At 41.0% G+C, this 17,390-nt stretch overlaps 1 protein-coding gene across 6 annotated transcripts in view; it reads left to right on the top strand.

Moving 5' to 3' along the window:
- The window catches only part of Kif16b (kinesin family member 16B), a 303,646-nt gene that overhangs the window by 149,616 nt on the left and 136,640 nt on the right, over nucleotides 1–17,390 (top strand). For all 6 annotated transcript variants that reach the window (XM_004661532.2, XM_045156259.1, XM_045156258.1 and 3 more), the window contains exons 13-15: nucleotides 2,399–2,518; nucleotides 3,547–3,598; nucleotides 4,600–4,737. In XM_004661532.2, coding sequence (XP_004661589.2) covers nucleotides 2,399–2,518; nucleotides 3,547–3,598; nucleotides 4,600–4,737 — 310 coding nt within the window. The remainder of the gene's footprint in view (nucleotides 1–2,398; nucleotides 2,519–3,546; nucleotides 3,599–4,599; nucleotides 4,738–17,390) is intronic.

The following is a 17,390-nucleotide window of genomic DNA, read 5'->3' as shown; positions in this document are numbered from 1 at the left end:
GGCTTGTTTTATGTAGAGCACTCATTTCAGCAAGATTTGCAAGAGCCTTGGCTTAGTAAATCAAAGTTACTGAAATCTCCTGACCTCAAAGCCCAGGTTTCCAGCCGTGGAATAAGAGCCTAGATGATAAGAGGAGTAATTGAAGAACAATGATACGCTTCATTTCCTTTTCTTGAACCTAAGTTATACATTGGTCATTTTCTCTGCATATCTATTTAATGGCTGTTAAATTAAATTGCTTTCTTTCAAGGGGTGATTTCATGTCTCTCTTTTCCTGTATCCATCTTTTTGGGCTCTTTCATTCCATAGCCATCTCATGTGACTTCAGGAATGTGGGTGTACACTTGAAACCTAGATGTCTCCCGAGAGAAAGGCCTGACGGGAGGACTTCTTGCCCTGTCCCTGAACCTCTTCCAAGCTCCCATGTCTCTTAAGATTTAACTTTTGCTCTGCTTGTGAAGTTCAGAATCTTTTTCTTAGAGAGTGGTAGGCAGTATGGCGTTCGCTCTAATAGCACCATAGTTCATAGATTCTTTCCAGAAATGTGAGATAAGGTGGTGGGTCATTGCTATCTGCTGGAGTGGGAGGTTTTTTTACCAGGAGTGCTGCTGACCAGGAATCCTGGTTAGTCACCTGGAGTTTGCTCCCCTGTTAACTCCATCACATGTAAAATGACAATATCATGCACTTAGGTATGCTTTAGTGCGAATCCAGCACAGCTCAATCTTGACTGAAATTTTTACCTACAATGTTCTGCAATTTTTCAGCTTCCTACCCTTGATCTTCTCCAGAGGCATAAGTATAGGAGGTCTTTTGTCTTGGCTTCATTGGGTCCATGTGAAGTCATGGACTGGCCTCTTGTCTGAAGGGTTTCAATGAGTCAGCTTATAACTCTGAACTCCTTGTTTTTGCCACTCAGACATTTGGCAGATGTGAGTTGAAGAGCTGTTTCATGTGTATTAACAGCTAGTAAGAGAAATCAGTAGGTGGTTGGTGTCTTGTGTTGAAGGAGGTGGCTCTGAGTGGGACATGGAGGAAGTAAGGGGCCATGCTGTCTGCCTGTGGCAGTGCTTTTCCACTGAGGTTGGTTTTGTCCCCAGAGGGTACATGAGAATGTTTAGAGGCAGTTCTGGTTGTCCCCATTTTGGAGAGGGGAAGGACGGAGAGGGATACTGCTAAGCATCTCCAGCACATAAGGACCAGTTCTTGGTCAATAGTGGGTAAATGAAGAGGAGGCAGAGGCTTGGCAGAAGAAACCAGCAGGGAGTGAAGCCCTGAAATAGGGCTGAAGAGCAAGCTGGAAGACCAGCAGGGGCTGTGTCTCAGTGATGGTCTGAATCAGAGCAGATGAGTTATCTGTTCTAGTGTCCTCTGGCTGTTGAATTGTTTGTGTCATAGATGACAGTGATAGGCGACCACCTGAATCCTTGCAGTGATCCGTGTGATAGACTATGCAGTCTAGTGGTTTGATGTTATTAGATTTGAGGTATGTTTTGTAAACCAAAGTACATACTGTGGATATAGGGGCTTGGTCTGTGTAATTACAAGGTATGTTGGCTTTGCTGAGGTAGAATGGATAGTCTAGAAGTTTGGATTGTTTTTTAAAATGTGTTAAGTTTGGGCTACCAATTTAGCACTTCTTTAGAGGTACTGAGTTATGTAGTTATATGTACATAATGGAATTTAACGGAGAGGTGCACTAGGAAGAGATTGATCATCAAGGGAGTAAGTGTAGGTAGAATCCAAGGGTGATAGCATCTGTGGGGTCACTGCAAAAGAGCAGCAGAGGATCCCAGTACAGAGAAATTTGAGGTGTACGATTTTTCTCTCAAGGAGCACAAAGAACTTGATGGTGCAAGGCCAAGGGAGGTGTTCCATGTGGAGAGAGCTATTACAGAAGAACATTAGGTGGAAGTGGTCGACAGACTGGAGAAGTTCGTAGTACTGTGTCTGATGGGCGCCTCTAATATAAGGATACCTAATATAGTAGAGGAAATTGCTGTCTCCAGAGCATAGTTTACTATAGTGACCAGAGACAAGGGCTGGCAAGTAAGGAGACTTCTAGACATTAAGGAAGCAAATGCTTTGAATAAGGGAGAAAGATTACCTTGTAGAGAGTGATTCTAAAATCTCCTAAGGAACATGGGCTCTGAGATTGACTTTGAAAAGGTTACATATCAAGCTAAAAGTTTAATTCATTTTATATTGAGTTTTTATATGTTCCAAGTTCACATTACCTACCACCTTCCAGGTTTGCAGCATAAAATTTAAAGTCCATTTTTCTTGAAGGTTTTTTAAATAAGAAATAAAACATTACTTAAACATCTAATGAGCACCTAATCTAAAGTTATCTTTCCCCAAAGTAACCTTTTTCTTCTGTCTTTTCTCCTAACTTCAGGAGCAAACCCTGGCCCTCAGGAAAGAAGGAATTGGTGTTGTCCTGGACTCTGAGCTGCCTCACTTGATTGGCATTGACGATGACCTTCTGAGTACTGGAATCATCTTATATCACTTGAAGGTAGAAATTGCTAAGTGGAACATTCTAATTTTGTCTCCAGTTTTCCCTTCAGACCCTAGCAGGGTTTATTATACTACTTTATGGCCATGGATACAACTATTACATTAAAGAATATGCAGCAAATAGCTGAGTCCTGTGGGGATTTCCATCAGTTCACTGGGATGCTGCAGTATTTGAAGAACTCATGTTGATGTGGTTCTAAAGTGAAATGATAAGTCATTTGGGAAGATGAAGGTAAAGAACAGAAAGGAAAAAGAGAAAGCTGGAGAAATGGTTTAGCAGTTAAGGTACTCGCCTGTGAAGCCCAAGGACCCAGGTTCAATTCCCCAATACCCATGTAAGCCAGATTCACAAGGTAGTTTATGTGTCTGGAGTTCCTTACAATGGCTGGAGGCCCTGGCATGCCCATTCTCTATCTGCCTCTCTCCCTCTCTCCCTCTCTCTTAAATAAATAAATAAAATATTTTCTAAAATAAAGAAAAAAAAAAGCCAGGCAGATACTTACAGTCATGAGACCATGGGATATAATTTCCTGGTTTCTTATGGTAACTATAAAACTGATCCTCACTCCTAGATTGCCAAATTTTCCCAGGTTTAGAGAGCAGAGACCCAGGTCAGTGTCAGTGTTGCCTCTGTGACCTTGACTTTAGTGTCTACTGTTTGATTCATGACCTAAATTGAGTTGGTACTGCACTCAGGTTTTGTAGCATCCTGCCAGCCTTACCTTTAACACAAAGAACCCTGGCCCCTGCAACAGAAGCTCTAAAGAAAGGACCTGGAGCATCCTTACTGTCGTGGACATGTGCAAACTGCAGAGCTTCCATTGCTGCTGACAGTGAGCCTCTGGAGTGGTCTGCTATGTTGTAGACCCAATGTGGTGCCATTGCAGATCTTCAACTGAGGCCGTGGCCTGCCACCGGCCTTGCTCATCCCCTTGGTGGTCATGATACCCTGGCTGGAATGAAAAGTGGAGAAGCAAGTCCTCTTCCTGCTCTTGCTAATTAATATTACCTGGATTTTCTTCCCAGGAAGGCCAGACCTATGTTGGTAGAGAAGATGCTACAACAGAGCAAGACATTGGTGAGACTCTTATCAACTATCTCTTACCAGTGATTTTGAAACACTGTGTTTAATAATGAATTTTCTTTTAATTGACATTGAAGTCATTAGGAGAAGGAACATTTTCAAACATACTGCTCAGTATTTTTATGTCTGTAATTCTGCAAACAAGTGATAATAAGGACAGCAATGGAACTTTGAATCATTTCATATGCATTCTTTACCCTGTTAGGTCTTTTAAAAGTACAGTTATTGAACCCACTCGCCATCTGTCACTGAACAAATTATGAGACAACACACCAAGCACATACATAAGAAGGCATGGCTTTCTGGGTGTTCCACAAGTCTTCATAGGGCAAACAGAGAGCCCATGACTCATTTCAAGCAGATGACGTCTGCCAGACTTTAGAGCATCATGCTGGGTGTCTGGAGGAAGGTGTGATGGTGGGGAGGGGCACAATGGGGATTGGAGGGAGGAGAGGATATCATTTTAAGCTGTATTCAGCATTGCTTTCTCATAGGCATAAGCTATTAATCAAGCTAATTGTAGCATGTTCTTGTGCATAGTTTCCATTTACTGGTGACTGAGAAAGCTGAGCACCAATCCCAGAAGTCTTTAAGTTCAAGTGCTTTTGAGTAGGCTTTGATACAGGTCTCTGGGTTGAATTATGTGTCTGGCCTTTAGAGTAGCTATAAGTGATGATGGATGGGAAGATGTTCTCTGTGACCAGAGACATCCCACTGAGCAGTTTCTGAGGAGAGAGTGGACGCTACTTTTTCTTTACCTTCGAGAACCTGGCAAAGAGCGGGGACTGAAATCTTTTAGGTACATTTGATAGGTTCCAATATCACACTCCTGGTTCCTATAGCCTCTGGGAGGCTGGTACAAGAAATGTATTCAAACAGAACAACTCAAAGGTATTCAGTTAAAACAAGTTATTCAACTCTTTTTTTTTCCCTGAGGAAAAAGTAACATTAACAAAGGAGAGAAAATCTTTCTTATTTTTTTTCTTTCATTTTAGTTCTCCATGGTCTTGACTTGGAGAGTGAACACTGTGTCTTTGAAAATGTTGGGGGGACAGTGACCCTAATACCTCTGAGTGGGTCCCAGTGCTCCGTGAATGGTGTTCAGATTGTGGATGCCACACACCTCAACCAAGGTACCTGGCTTTTGATTTGTATGTATTGTACATGCTGTTTGAGAAAACATGTTGGCCAGGCCTTAGGGGAGCATGTCTGTACACTAAATAGGTATAAAGAAGGTGACAACAGAAGCCGGGCGTGGTGGCACATGCCTTTAATCCCAGCACTTGGGAGGCAGAGGTAGGAGGATTGCCACGAGTTCAAGGCCAGGTCAGCCTGAGTTAGAGTGAGACCCTATCTTGAAAAGCTGAAAAAAAAAAAAAAAAGGGAAGATGACAACTGCTTGCTTCATTTAATATGTTCCCCTCTGCTTTGCTGGAGTGCTGATTTATGATTCCCATTGTCCTATTGAGCTAAATGTGATTTATGAGTGTCATTGTTTTAAACGTTATTGTCATGGAATAGCTCATTACAGTTCTTTTTAAGTTAAAAATATCTCACAAGTAATTCTTTAAGAGAGTGATATCTTTTAATACTTCTCTTTCTGTTCTTTAGGAGATTTGGCATCTTTTTTTCTTTTTGAACCAATTTTAGTATTATAGAAAAGGCATAAAGAGAAAAGGTAGTCCATGATCAGTTGACCCCTTGGCTTTGAGCTCATGTGTAGGAAGCAAAAGAGAAGAGGCAAGAGCTGCTGCCACCTCTAATTCCTTTTAGAGGCATGTCCTCAATTATCTGAGGACCTTTCCATAGACCCCCACCTTTTTCTTTACAACACTACCATTTGCACACCCTGGGGACCAAGCCTTCAACACCTGGGTCACTGGGGAACGTTCATGATCCAAATCATCACAACACTTACTTCATTTTGTATTTCTGTTGAACTGTAACATTCTCCTGTATAACTGCAGACAACCATCTGAATTAGGTCATGAATGCTAGCGTGGACCTCTGGTCCTTGGAGCCCATTCAGACTTTTCCCTTCATCTCTTATGGTCCAGTATTGCTCATTGCCTTTTCTGGCCACAGCTCGCATCTCTGCCATCTGGAGGTGGAGGTGAATTATCTTCCTCTTTGGGACTCTTAAGACTTTGTCAACTCTGGGAAGGGCAGGACAGATATTTTCTAGAACATTCCACCTTCCCATGCTTAAATGGAGCCATTGTCTGGTATTTCTCATGATTAGACCAATATCATGCTGCTTTGTTTGTTTTTAGGCACTGTTGAACTCAGATCTTGTGCATGGAGGCAAGTGCTGTGCCACTGACATGCAGGCCCAGTATTACACATTTCCTGTGGCACTGCGTGTCTCTCCTGTCCCACCCATGTTTCACTCGTCTGTGGCTGCCAGTGCTCATCTTGGTTTCTTGATTAAGTTGGAGTTGGCGGGGCTTCTTCATTGTGATGTTGCCTCCTTCTGTCTTGGTTTTTAATCAGTATATTGGGACAATGCTTGTTACTGTAAGTGTTCTACACTCTATCACATGTTCACTCACTGACTTTAGAAACCATGGTTTACAATGTTTTAGCTCAGTTGTTGTTCTGGTGGTTGCCATTGGCAGTTTTATCATTTTTTTTCAATAACTTTTTATAACTGTAAGAAGAATCTTTCTGTTCCTGCCATTTGTTTAGGCATGTATTTAAATTAGTTGGGTCACAAAGTGTGGTATTTTACTTAGTAGGCATTAGTCTTTATGCCATTATTTATTTTGGTGTTTAAATTGTCATGGAATTAGTCTGCAGGAGTTCCTCCAAGCTAGTATCCATTATTCTGGCTTAACCTCATTGTTTTCTGAGCACTTGCTTACTTTCCGACATAAGATCTTCTAAGCCCGCCTTGGCCTTTCCTAGAATTTATCACTTCTCCAAAAAGCCTGGGTTCCTTTTACAACATACCCTGTTCAGTGTGAGCCATGCATAGACACCTTCTACCTTCCCTACTCTCCATGAATAAAGGATCACTGACTTACTAGTTTAGATGGAAGAAATTCTTTACATAGTCATGATTATGTCTCTAATGGTTCTGTAGATTAAGGCTTATTAAATAAATGTCTTATATACAGTATTTTTATTGCTTTTTGTTTTAAACTTTTACTCTAGTTGAGAATTCATTTTAAGATGTACCTATTTTGGGTAGTGACTCAGGATAGGAAGTAAACTTTTGATTTTCAGGTCTATCACAGACAGGGCTTTTGCTAAGAAAGCAGTGATACTAATTGGCATTGAAGGTTAATTGTAGGACTTTTCTTTCCCTGTGGGATGTTCTTAATTGTTTTATTACCATGGTGCCATGGTGTTCAGATCTGATGGGCCTGAGGTCCTCCGGCATTCTGCTGTGCTGTTGAGCGGCTTCCTCTGTATCACTGCTAATGAAATTGACATAAAATGTTTTGTTTGAAGGTGTTAAAATGCTGTGCAGTGGATAAGATGCCATTAACAAGTCTTGGGGCAGTGAAACCAAATGGCTTTGTGATTCAAGGCATTTCATTGAAAGCAAGATGATAACTTTCTTTTTTAACTTACACTTTCTTTCTCCTTTAACATCTCATTTAGAGAAAAAAAAATCTATAGTATTAAAAAAATTAAGAACCCAAATTATCTACCTAGTCTTTCTTGATGTTTGAGGATTATTAAAATGGGAACTAGAATGTGTTTTTAAAGTGCAAAGTGATATCATAGGTTCTTGTGGTTTTGAAAATAGTAAAAACTAAAATGAAGTGAATGGGACTAATATATTTGTACTTCAGGATAATCTAGCTTTGGGAGAGTAAGAAGGCATGGCTTCAGTAGTAATATTTTTAAAATGAAAGCATAAAGCTTTTGTTAAAAAAAGTATATGGACTTCATTACAAGTGTAATAAATGAGCAGGATTATACAGAACAGCATTTTTAAAAAATATCTTTAAATTTACTTTTACTTGGGAGACAGAAAGCACACGAGTGAGAGAGAGAATAGGTATACCAGGGCCTCCAGCCAGTGCAAAGGAATCCCAGATGCATGTGCCACCTTGTGCATCTGGCTTATATGGTTCCTGGAGAATCAGACTTGGGTCCTTTGGCTTCACAGACAAACACCTTGACCACTAAGCCATCTCTGTAGCCCCAGAACAGCATTTTTTCTAAATTTATTTATTTAAGAGTGACAGAGAAATAGGCAGATGGAGAGGGGGGGAGGGGTGGGAGGGGGGAATGAGAATGAGAATGAGAGTGCCAGGGCTGCCGGCCACTGCAAACAAACTCCCTTGTGCATCTGGGTAACATGGGTCCTGGAGAATCGAGCCTTGAACTGGGGTCCTTAGGCTTCACAGGCAAGTGCTTAACCACTAAGCCATCTCTTCAGCCCCAGAACAGCATTTTTGTACTTGAAAAGCTCTTAGCGTTTGCCCATAGAACAAGGTTTTAAAGCTAATTTTGTATAGTGTTTCTGCATAGTTCTGCTTAGGTAATTTCTGTAAAGTCAGATCTTCTAAATTAAATACACACACACACACACACACACACACACACACACACTCCCCTCCCCTCCCCTCCCCACCCACCCAGACAACTCATTAGCAGTCACTTGCTCACTTCTATCTGTGCATTGACTTTCAGAAACTTTGGTATGTGTTATGACATCTTCTTATCCTCCCATACCAGGCATAGGGTATACCAACCACCTTGCCAATCTGGAAGTCAAGGCAATTCCATTCTCTCATATCTTTCATCCTTTCTGCATTTCCTGCAGTGGTAATTGGCTAGCACCTTTCCTGGTCCATTGTCTTTTAGTCCTCAGAATGGGCCTTACTGTTAACTCATCTCTTGATTGAATCCCTGAAGACATAACAGAAGGAACCTGTGAAACAGACCCAAAATAGGATTTCCGTTCTATAGAATTGAAAAGGATCAAGGGCAGAAAAGGCAGATGTATCTTGATTCAAGTCACAATGATTTCTAACCTCATTAGCCACACATTTCAGGGTTGCCTGACATCACTAAGGTGCCCTGCCTTTTCATTACCAGTTTCCTGCTTATTGCTGATATTTGGTATTTAGCTGTCTCATCATTGGTAAATTACTTTCATTTCTAAACATGCTAGGCTCTCCCATTAAAAATCACAAGTAGTAATTACAACTTCCTTACCTAAATCACTTAACACACATGAATGCCAGCTAATAGATTTATCTAAATTTAGAAGGTTGTCACCATTAGAGGCAAATAGTTTTTTTTCTTTTTAAATTTTTAAGTGTTAGTTGAGCTTTTTTTTCTCAGATTACATAAACTGCTTTTCCCATATGAAACTCTAGGCAAGTTTTTCATCTGTTAGCATCTTCACTAAACTGAAGAGCACTTGCTAGTACTGTGAGCATGAATTGGGATGATGTCTATACTTTGTATTATCCAAAGCCTGGCATAGGATGCTTTTTTATTCATCTTTACAGGTATAGGACCTGCAGCATTGTTTCTGATCATGGCCTTCTCCCAACTTGTCATCAAAGCTCAGCTTACCTAAGTCTCATAATCCCATGTTATGACTCCACAGAATGATACCTTAGAAAAATGACAGTGAAATTTGATCATATTGTCTTGTCTGTAGATCAGATCTCTTCTAGAAGGTTAGGTCCTGTGTTTTCCTGTCTACTCCCATATGAAATGGTACAATAGTTCTGAGTATTGTCATTCAAGAAGTATTTGACCCTTGCCTTATAATTGCTAGGAATATTCTTATTTATTTACTTTTTACCGTACTATGCTGTTTAAAAGCTGATAGTTATTGAATGTAATTAATTTTTCCCTTCATATCAGTGAGCACTTGGTTTTCTTGCTAGTTTGTCAAATCCATCAAACATTCATCTCTCATTTTAGAACTGCTATAGAAACTGCATCTGGGAAATTCACACTTTGGTGCATTTGAATGTGATATGCTTGAGTGCCAAAATATATTTGCAACTATTCAAGTGCCCTGAAAGAGGGAACAGGTGATTGTCTATGAGTGGAGCTGAGGAGCCTTTGATAAAATTTTCATCTGCTGGAGGGCTGCTGTGAGTTACTTAGTGACAAATTAAAAGAAAGTATTTTAGTGGCACTGGAAAGGGAAATAGATCTATGAGTGATTCAGTGATTCTGTAGTGATAACCACTTAATATAAGGGATCCATACATGCTACAAATACCAGTCATTGTCTCTTCCCTATGCACTTACCTGGTCTTGTCTAAGCACTTATTGGATACTCTTCTCAAATTAGAACCTGAAAGTATGTCACCAGTCATTTACAGTTGGGCTGATTTAACACATATTTGGGCTTGTCAATCCCAAGATACTCAGGAAAAGGTCACACCACAATTTAGTGGTTCTCCAAGTATGTCCCAGATCAGAAGTGTCAGAATTACCTGGGAGCTTGTTTCATATGCAGATCCCCCAAGATCTGTCTGATGAATTAGAAGATCTAGGGATGAGACCTAGTGATCTGGGTCTTCTGTGAGTGATTTTGATGGGTAACTGTGCATGAGAACAGCTAAATAGATCCTCTCATGCCAATAAGAATAAGGGTTTCCTTATTCTTTACTTCTAGGGGTCTCCTTATTCTGTACTTCTATTTCTTGGTATCCTAGGTTTCTCACAAGAAACAACCATTTGTTTATCTCTTCCCTTTTCTCATTTTGCTTGTCACATCTAGTTGTCATACATTCCCTGCTTCCTTTTAAACTGTACTTTTAGCTTCACGTTACCTAAGGTGGCTTTATGATAGGTCCTGACATGGATTTCTTGGAGTTTGCCTGTTTGAAGTTGGCTGACCTTTTGAATCCATATGCTCATATCTTTCTCTGAAGTTTAAGTGTGCTTTCACTATTTGTTTAAAAAGAATTTTTTTTCCATCCTACACCATATACTTGCCTTTTATTCAGGGACTCTAATATATATATATATATATATATATATATATGTATGTATGTGTGTATATATATATATGTATATATACACATACATATATATACATATATATATATGTATGTTTGTATATGCATATATATGATGTGTCTTCAAATTCTTTGATGTTCCTCTGAGACCTCCTTTTTGCTGTTGGGTCCTTCTGGTGAGGGTCTATTGAGTATCTCCAGTGAGGTTCTTGTTTTGTTTTTGTGATTATCAGTTGCAATATTTGATTCTTCTTTGAATCTTATTGTTGGACTTTTTACTTTCCTGTTTAGTTCAATAGTCAAAACAATTATTCAAACATTTTTAGAATAGCTAATTCAAAGCCTTTTCAAATAATTGCAGCCTTTTTTCATCTCGGCATGAGCTTCCATCGATTGGTTTTTACCATACTAGCTGAGATTTTCTTGATTCTTTCTTTGTTATGTTATAATAATGGGTTGTATCCCCAAAGTTTTGTCTTTTGTTAAGAGACTTAGGATCTTACTTAAATCCTGTGGGGATTAGTGCTAACTTGTTTTAACAGGCACTTCCCTGGTTGGATCTAGGCTCCTAAGTCAGAATCAGCTTGGAGATCCAGGTCCCATATTGGATCAAGGTTGTGCACCTTTGCATGGCTCTTCCATGAAGCAGTGGGTCTCCCATCCCCTGGCCAGCCTAGACTTATACAGGCTTCTGCCTCTTGGCTCTTCTCTGTGCTGAGGACCAGGTCTATGTGTACACAGAGAGTGATAGCACAGGAAATCATAAATGACTACACAGTCACTTTCCTAAACATCTCCCTCTGCACCATGTCCCTAACTAATACTTTCCTTTTTACCTTGGACTTCCCTTTTTGATCCTCACACTGCAAATGTGAAGGTTTCCTTATTCTATACTTCTACCTTATGTGCTTATGCCCATATCCAGGAAAAAGGATTAAGAGGACACAGAGAGGGATAATGCAACCACAGAGGCCTTTTCCACCATATTGGAGATGACAGCGCCTCTCATTGGACACAGGTGTTTCTCTTTGTCAAGGGTACCCCTGCTGCTTCCACTTGCTGCCAAACACACTTTGTTCTCTTATCCAGCCCAGCCTGAAACAGAGGACTTCTCCTAGAGATCATATTTTGTAGAGTTAAGCACTTTTGAGTTTCCTCCTCAACCAAGCCAGGAAGAAGAGTGGTCATTTTGTTTTGTGATGCTGAGACACATAAGATAACTAGACTCTTCCCTAGCAATATTTGGTTAGTAGTGCAGCTCTGTTCCAGCAGTGCTAATATGCAGGACAGGCCAATGTGGAAGCACCATTTTTGATACATATTTTGCCTTTAATATTTATTTTGCCTAATGAGATATTGAGTAGGGCGAGGTGACTCCTTGTTTACAGCTCTTAGACCCTTTCTTGGTGCTCTGCTTCTTTAAGCAAAGTTTGCCAGCCTAGCAGCCCTGTGACTGTGTTTCCCTTGTGTAGCATGATCCTAATTAATCATTAGTCTCTGGGTCTTCCAGTCTAGCTCCTAAACCTTGGGCACTCAAGGGCCTGGAATTGCCATTGCTGTAAGAGCTTCACACCTCCCTAGAGTTTTTGTTTTTTTTTTTAATTTAATTATTTGAGAGTGACAGACACAGAGGGGAAGATAGAGAGAATGAGCACTCCAGGCCTTCCAGCCACTGCGGACAAACTCCAGATATGTGCGCCCCCTTGTGCATCTGGTTAACATGGGCCTGAGGAATCAAGCCTCGAACTGGAGTCCTTAGGCTTCACAGGCAAGTGATTAACTGCTAAACCATCTCTCCAGCCCCTCCCTAGAGTTTTTAATCAGAGTAGTAGAAAAAGGACCTCAGCCAGCTGACTGGGAACAATGCCTTCCATGTGTTTTGGTTTACCTGCTACCATTTACTTATGGGGACTCACAAATAACTACTGTTTGCACTGTGTGAAAGCTGCATTCAGTGAAAGAGACAAAGTGTGCAATGTTTTTGTTTCATCACGTGCAGGGCCAAAACTCCTCCCAATGAGTGGATTTGCATTTCTGAAAGGAGAAAAGCTTACCTGAATATAAATTCTGATGTGAAAGAATACATTTGTTATTTAGTCTATGGTTAAAAAGGGACTTGGGGCTGGAGAGGTGCTCATAGGTCAAGGTGCTTGCCCCTCAAACCTAATGACCTAAATTTGATTCCCTAGTACCCATGTAGATCCAGATGTACAAAGTGGCACATGTGTTTGGAGTTTGTTTGCACCCATTCTTTCACTCACTCTGCTACCTTTAATCCTAGCACTAGCTAGGTCAAGGTAGGATTGATATGAGCTTAAGGCCAGCCTGAGACTACATATTGAATTCTAGGTCAGCTTGGGCTACAGTGAGACCCTACCTCAAAAAAAAAAAAAAAAAAGTTCTGTGTGGTTTTTATTGATTTTTCACTTGAGACAATATAGAATCACCTGTGAAGGATTATGTACATTGTTATGTTGATTTCGTTAAAGGAAGTGAGAAGCCTCAATATATTGAGTGGCACCATTCTATGAGCTGGGGTCCTGGGCTGTATGAAAAAAGAGAGTATCAGTTGAGCACCAGCATTCATCCCACTCTACTTCCTCTTACCTGATGTGATGCCGCCTTCCTGTTCCTGCTGTGCATTCCCTTCCATCATGAATTTTTGTTGAAACTATAAGGTGAAAAATAAGCCCTTTCCTTTCTGAAGCAACTTCTAGTTGGATATTTTGTCTCAGAAAAGAGAAAGTAACTGATATATCCTGCAGTGAGGAAATGTATAGTAAGACTAGGAAAAGGCTGGATGTGGAGTGCATGTAGTGGCAGTCAGGTATGATGATGAGCGTAAGGAGATTGAAAGGCTCTGTGAATCCAGACTGAATGTATACAATGCTTGGGAAGGGAGAAGGTGTCAAAGCTAAGTTTTCAGTATATAGGAGGAATGTTGGCTGAAAGACAAGAACCATGCTGCATTTGCTTAGCCAAGGAGGCTATGATACTTTGAATGTGATAGCTTGAAATTATTGTCCCATAGACTTGGGTGTTTTATAAATATTTAGCCCTTAGCAGGCAGAACCCTGCTCAGAGGGAGTGTCAACAGGGGCAGATCTTGGAGTCTAGCTGTAATGTTTCTGGAGAGCAGATTTTGTAGTTCTGGCTATTGGTGTCTTGTGGTACTGGCTATGAGTGGTGTGTTTCTGCTTGGATCTATCAAAGTGAGTCAGCTTTTTCTGCCATTGTCCCCTGGAATGTATATTCCCTCTGGACTTACAAATTAGCTGTGCTGCTGCACACCTGGTGTTGGTTTTGGAAGCATGAAAAATACAGGGAAGAGGGTCATGAATTGCACATAGTTCAAGCCTCAGCGGAGGTATGGCATGTGAAACAGGGTAATGTCCCTATGTAGAGGCCAGTGAGGGCATTTTGTAAAGCTGAATCAGTAGCTACTGCTGAGAGGCAGTATGTGAAAGTGTTTTTGGTAACTCTGTACTAGAGGCCAAATAAAGCCATTATATGGATGGACTGATTTTCAGTGGAGACCTGAAATGTTTTGGGTATACCAGGACTGTGTAATGGTTACAACAGAGGAGAGCTGGTTGTTTGGGACAGGATGTTTGCCTGGGTTATGACTATCCCAACTGATGAGATGGAATTAGAAAATCTAGAGATTATCATCACTGGTTATAGATGTGAACTTGAATTGCAGTTGTTTGATGTCTGCCTTCTGGTTATTGATTTTGTATTGGTCCACTCTCTCCTTGTTATGCCTTTTTGCAATGGAAATGCTTACTCTGTGTCATTATGTGTTGGAAATATGTAACTTGCTTCTATTTTATAGGACTCACAGTTAAGAAACAGTTTTGAATATCAAATGAGACTTTGAAACCTTCAAAGTTTCACTGAACGCAGTTTAGATTGTGAGATGGTCATAAGTCTATGAGACTGTTGAAGTCTGGTTTGCATTGCTGGTAGAAATCACCCAACCAAAAGCAGCTTGTGGGGAAAAGTGGTTAATTTTGGCTTACAGGCTTGAGGGGAAACTCCACAATAGCAGGGGAAAATGATGGCATGAGCAGAGGGTGGACATCACCCCCTGGCCAACATAAAGTAGACAATAGCAACAGGAGAGTGTGCCAGTTTGTTAATCCAGGGGGGAATAAAGCAGACTTTGGAAAACAGAATACTCCTTGAGCACTCAGGCCTCTTCAAAAGAGTCTACATTCTTTCTATTGCCCCAGTGCAGGTCAGCTGGCCCAATCTCAATGGTTGTAATCTGTCAAACAATTTGCAGGTGAATGGGCAGCAGTTTAGGCCCAAAGATTTCATTTCTCTATGCCATATTCCTCTGATCACACCAGCTCATATCTATGTAGAGCAACCCTGCACACCTTCTCAGGACACAGGCATAACAGCAGGCTTTTCATACAAACTACCAGCCCATTCCAAGCAAAGCTCTTTCTCACCCTCATAAGCCAAACCTCACAGTCCATAGTTCTTACTGCATTGAGGTCTTTCAGCTCTGACCAGAATAGTCCATGAAGCTGTACTTACAGCACTGCAAAGTATCTCTTTGGCCAAGGTTTCAAATCCTCCCACATTCCTCTTGAAAATCAGCTCCAAAAGGCCAAAGCCACACAGTCAGGTGTCTAGCAGCACTGGTACCACTTTACTGTTGTCAGGAGGTTCTTATTGCTGGTAGAAATCACCCAACCAAGAGCAGCTTCTGGGAAAAAGGGGGGTATTTTGGCTTATAGGCTTGAGGGAAAGCTCCATGATGGCAGGGGAAAACGAAGGCATGAGCAGAGGGTGGACATCACCCCCCTGGCCAACATAAGCTGGGCTGTAGAAACAGGAGAGTGTGCCATACACTGGCAAGGTGAAACTGGCTCTAACACCCATAAGCCCGCCCCTAACAATACACTCCCTCCAGGAGGCATTAATTCCCAAATCTCCATCAGCTGAGAACCTAGCATTTAGAACACCTAAGTTTGTAGGGAACACCTGAATCAAACCACCACAGGGATCAAGGGTCGAATGTGGTAGTTTGAATGTGATAGTTTGAATATATGGCCCCATAGACTGAGATCTTTTGTTAATTTAGCTCCTAGTAAGCAGATCCCTGATACAGGGGGAGTGTCACTGTGGGTGGATCTTGGAATCCAACCCTAGTGTGTGTTTGGGGCAGATCTTGGGTCCCGCCATAAAGTGTCTGGAGAGAGTTTTTTGAGTTGTGGTTGTTGGTGTTTTGTGATGCTAGCTGTTGGTGGTGTCTTTCTGCTTGGGTCTATCAAAGTGAGCAAGTTTCTTCCACCATTGATAGTGTTCCCCTGTAATGTATAAGCCGAAGTAAACCCCTGCTTCCCATAAGCTGCTTATGGTTGGATGTCTGTTCTAGCAACAAGGAGCTGACTGAAACCATGGCTTATAGTATCAGGAAGAGGTGAAGTTAAGTGACTGTTAATAGCTTTCACACGATCGGGATAACAAGCAAAAGAGCTATTTTTCTAAGACATATTTGGAAGAAACAATAGAATACTGACATCTTATAGCATGTGGGAGGCCTAAAATAGCTAAAGTTGTTACTAACAGTGAATTAATAATGTTGTTATCAAAGAATATGGACTACTGGAGTTAATGGGGGAAAAGTCACCAGTTATTGCCAGATATTGTAATGCTTTCCATGCAGTGCCATTGAATTTATCATGCTGTCATCCATGGTCCTGCGTTTCCCTCTAATTATTCCTTACTCCTTCCACAGTTTCCCTGGCAAGGACAGACTTGTGCATATGGAACATAGCCTTTGTATGTGGTTTTAAGAAGAAAAATGCTAGTCCCCACTCACCCATGCAGGATGGACTGGCACATCATGAAGTATTAGAAATGCTGTACTCTGCTTGTGCACAGTTCATCATATAATCCGTGATAGATACTTGGCTGGAATCATCAATAGCAAAGATTGAAAATCAAATTCCTTTCTTCTCTAGAGTCTCAGAATCTAAGTTAACAATTTTCAGTTGATGAAGAAAGAAGAGGGATTAAAGTGACATACTAACACAGGAAATTGTAAATCTATATTTTAAATGTGACCACAGAAAAGGAAGGTGTTACCGAAGTAGATTTAAAGTGCACCTAGCAAGGCTCAGGGAATTTTGCGGAAGAGGGGCGGGAAGATTGTAAGAGCCATAGGTTGAGACATGCCCAGAGGCATTGCCCCCACCCCCATGACTGACTGCTGCTCCCCCAATGTATAACCCACAATCCCCTGGGGAATAACTGCAACCCCACTGAGAAGGGTCCCCAGCAGAATGGGGGCAGGGATGAGGGAAAAAAGGGTACCAACACATGATGTATCCATACAAAATATGTTGTTAATAATAATAAGTAAAAGAAAGCTGAGAAAAGTAAGGTGACCAAGGCCTATGTGGCTATTTGATAAGGCATCATATATATTCATATGCTTCACAAATACTAACTCAGAATCTGATGACATGCTTTGAGAAGTGATAACTGCTACAGCATCAACTGGATGTTGAATTTCTGTCATTTTGAGGCAGAGTAGGAGAGAGAGATAGGGAAATTTATGGTGACATGAGAAGGGGAAAAAACCTCCTGCCAGTTGAGAAGCAAGAATTCTAGCACCATTAATGTTTTTCTCCTTTCCAGTCTGTAAACCTACAGTTTTCTAAGCATCTCAACAGAAACCCACCTTACAGTGACAACATAGCCTGAAATCCTTATGTGACCCTAGTGGTTTCTGGTTCTGTCAGATTGTAATCCCATCCATGGAACCTCCAGAGCCACTCTATAATCTGTTTTGAAGAGGGAAACAGAGATGG

This window comes from Jaculus jaculus, chromosome 8, assembly GCF_020740685.1.
Source record: "Jaculus jaculus isolate mJacJac1 chromosome 8, mJacJac1.mat.Y.cur, whole genome shotgun sequence".
Classification (NCBI taxonomy): domain Eukaryota; kingdom Metazoa; phylum Chordata; class Mammalia; order Rodentia; family Dipodidae; genus Jaculus; species Jaculus jaculus.
Note: the sequence above shows the minus strand (reverse complement) of the source record. Positions and strands in the feature narration are given on the sequence as shown.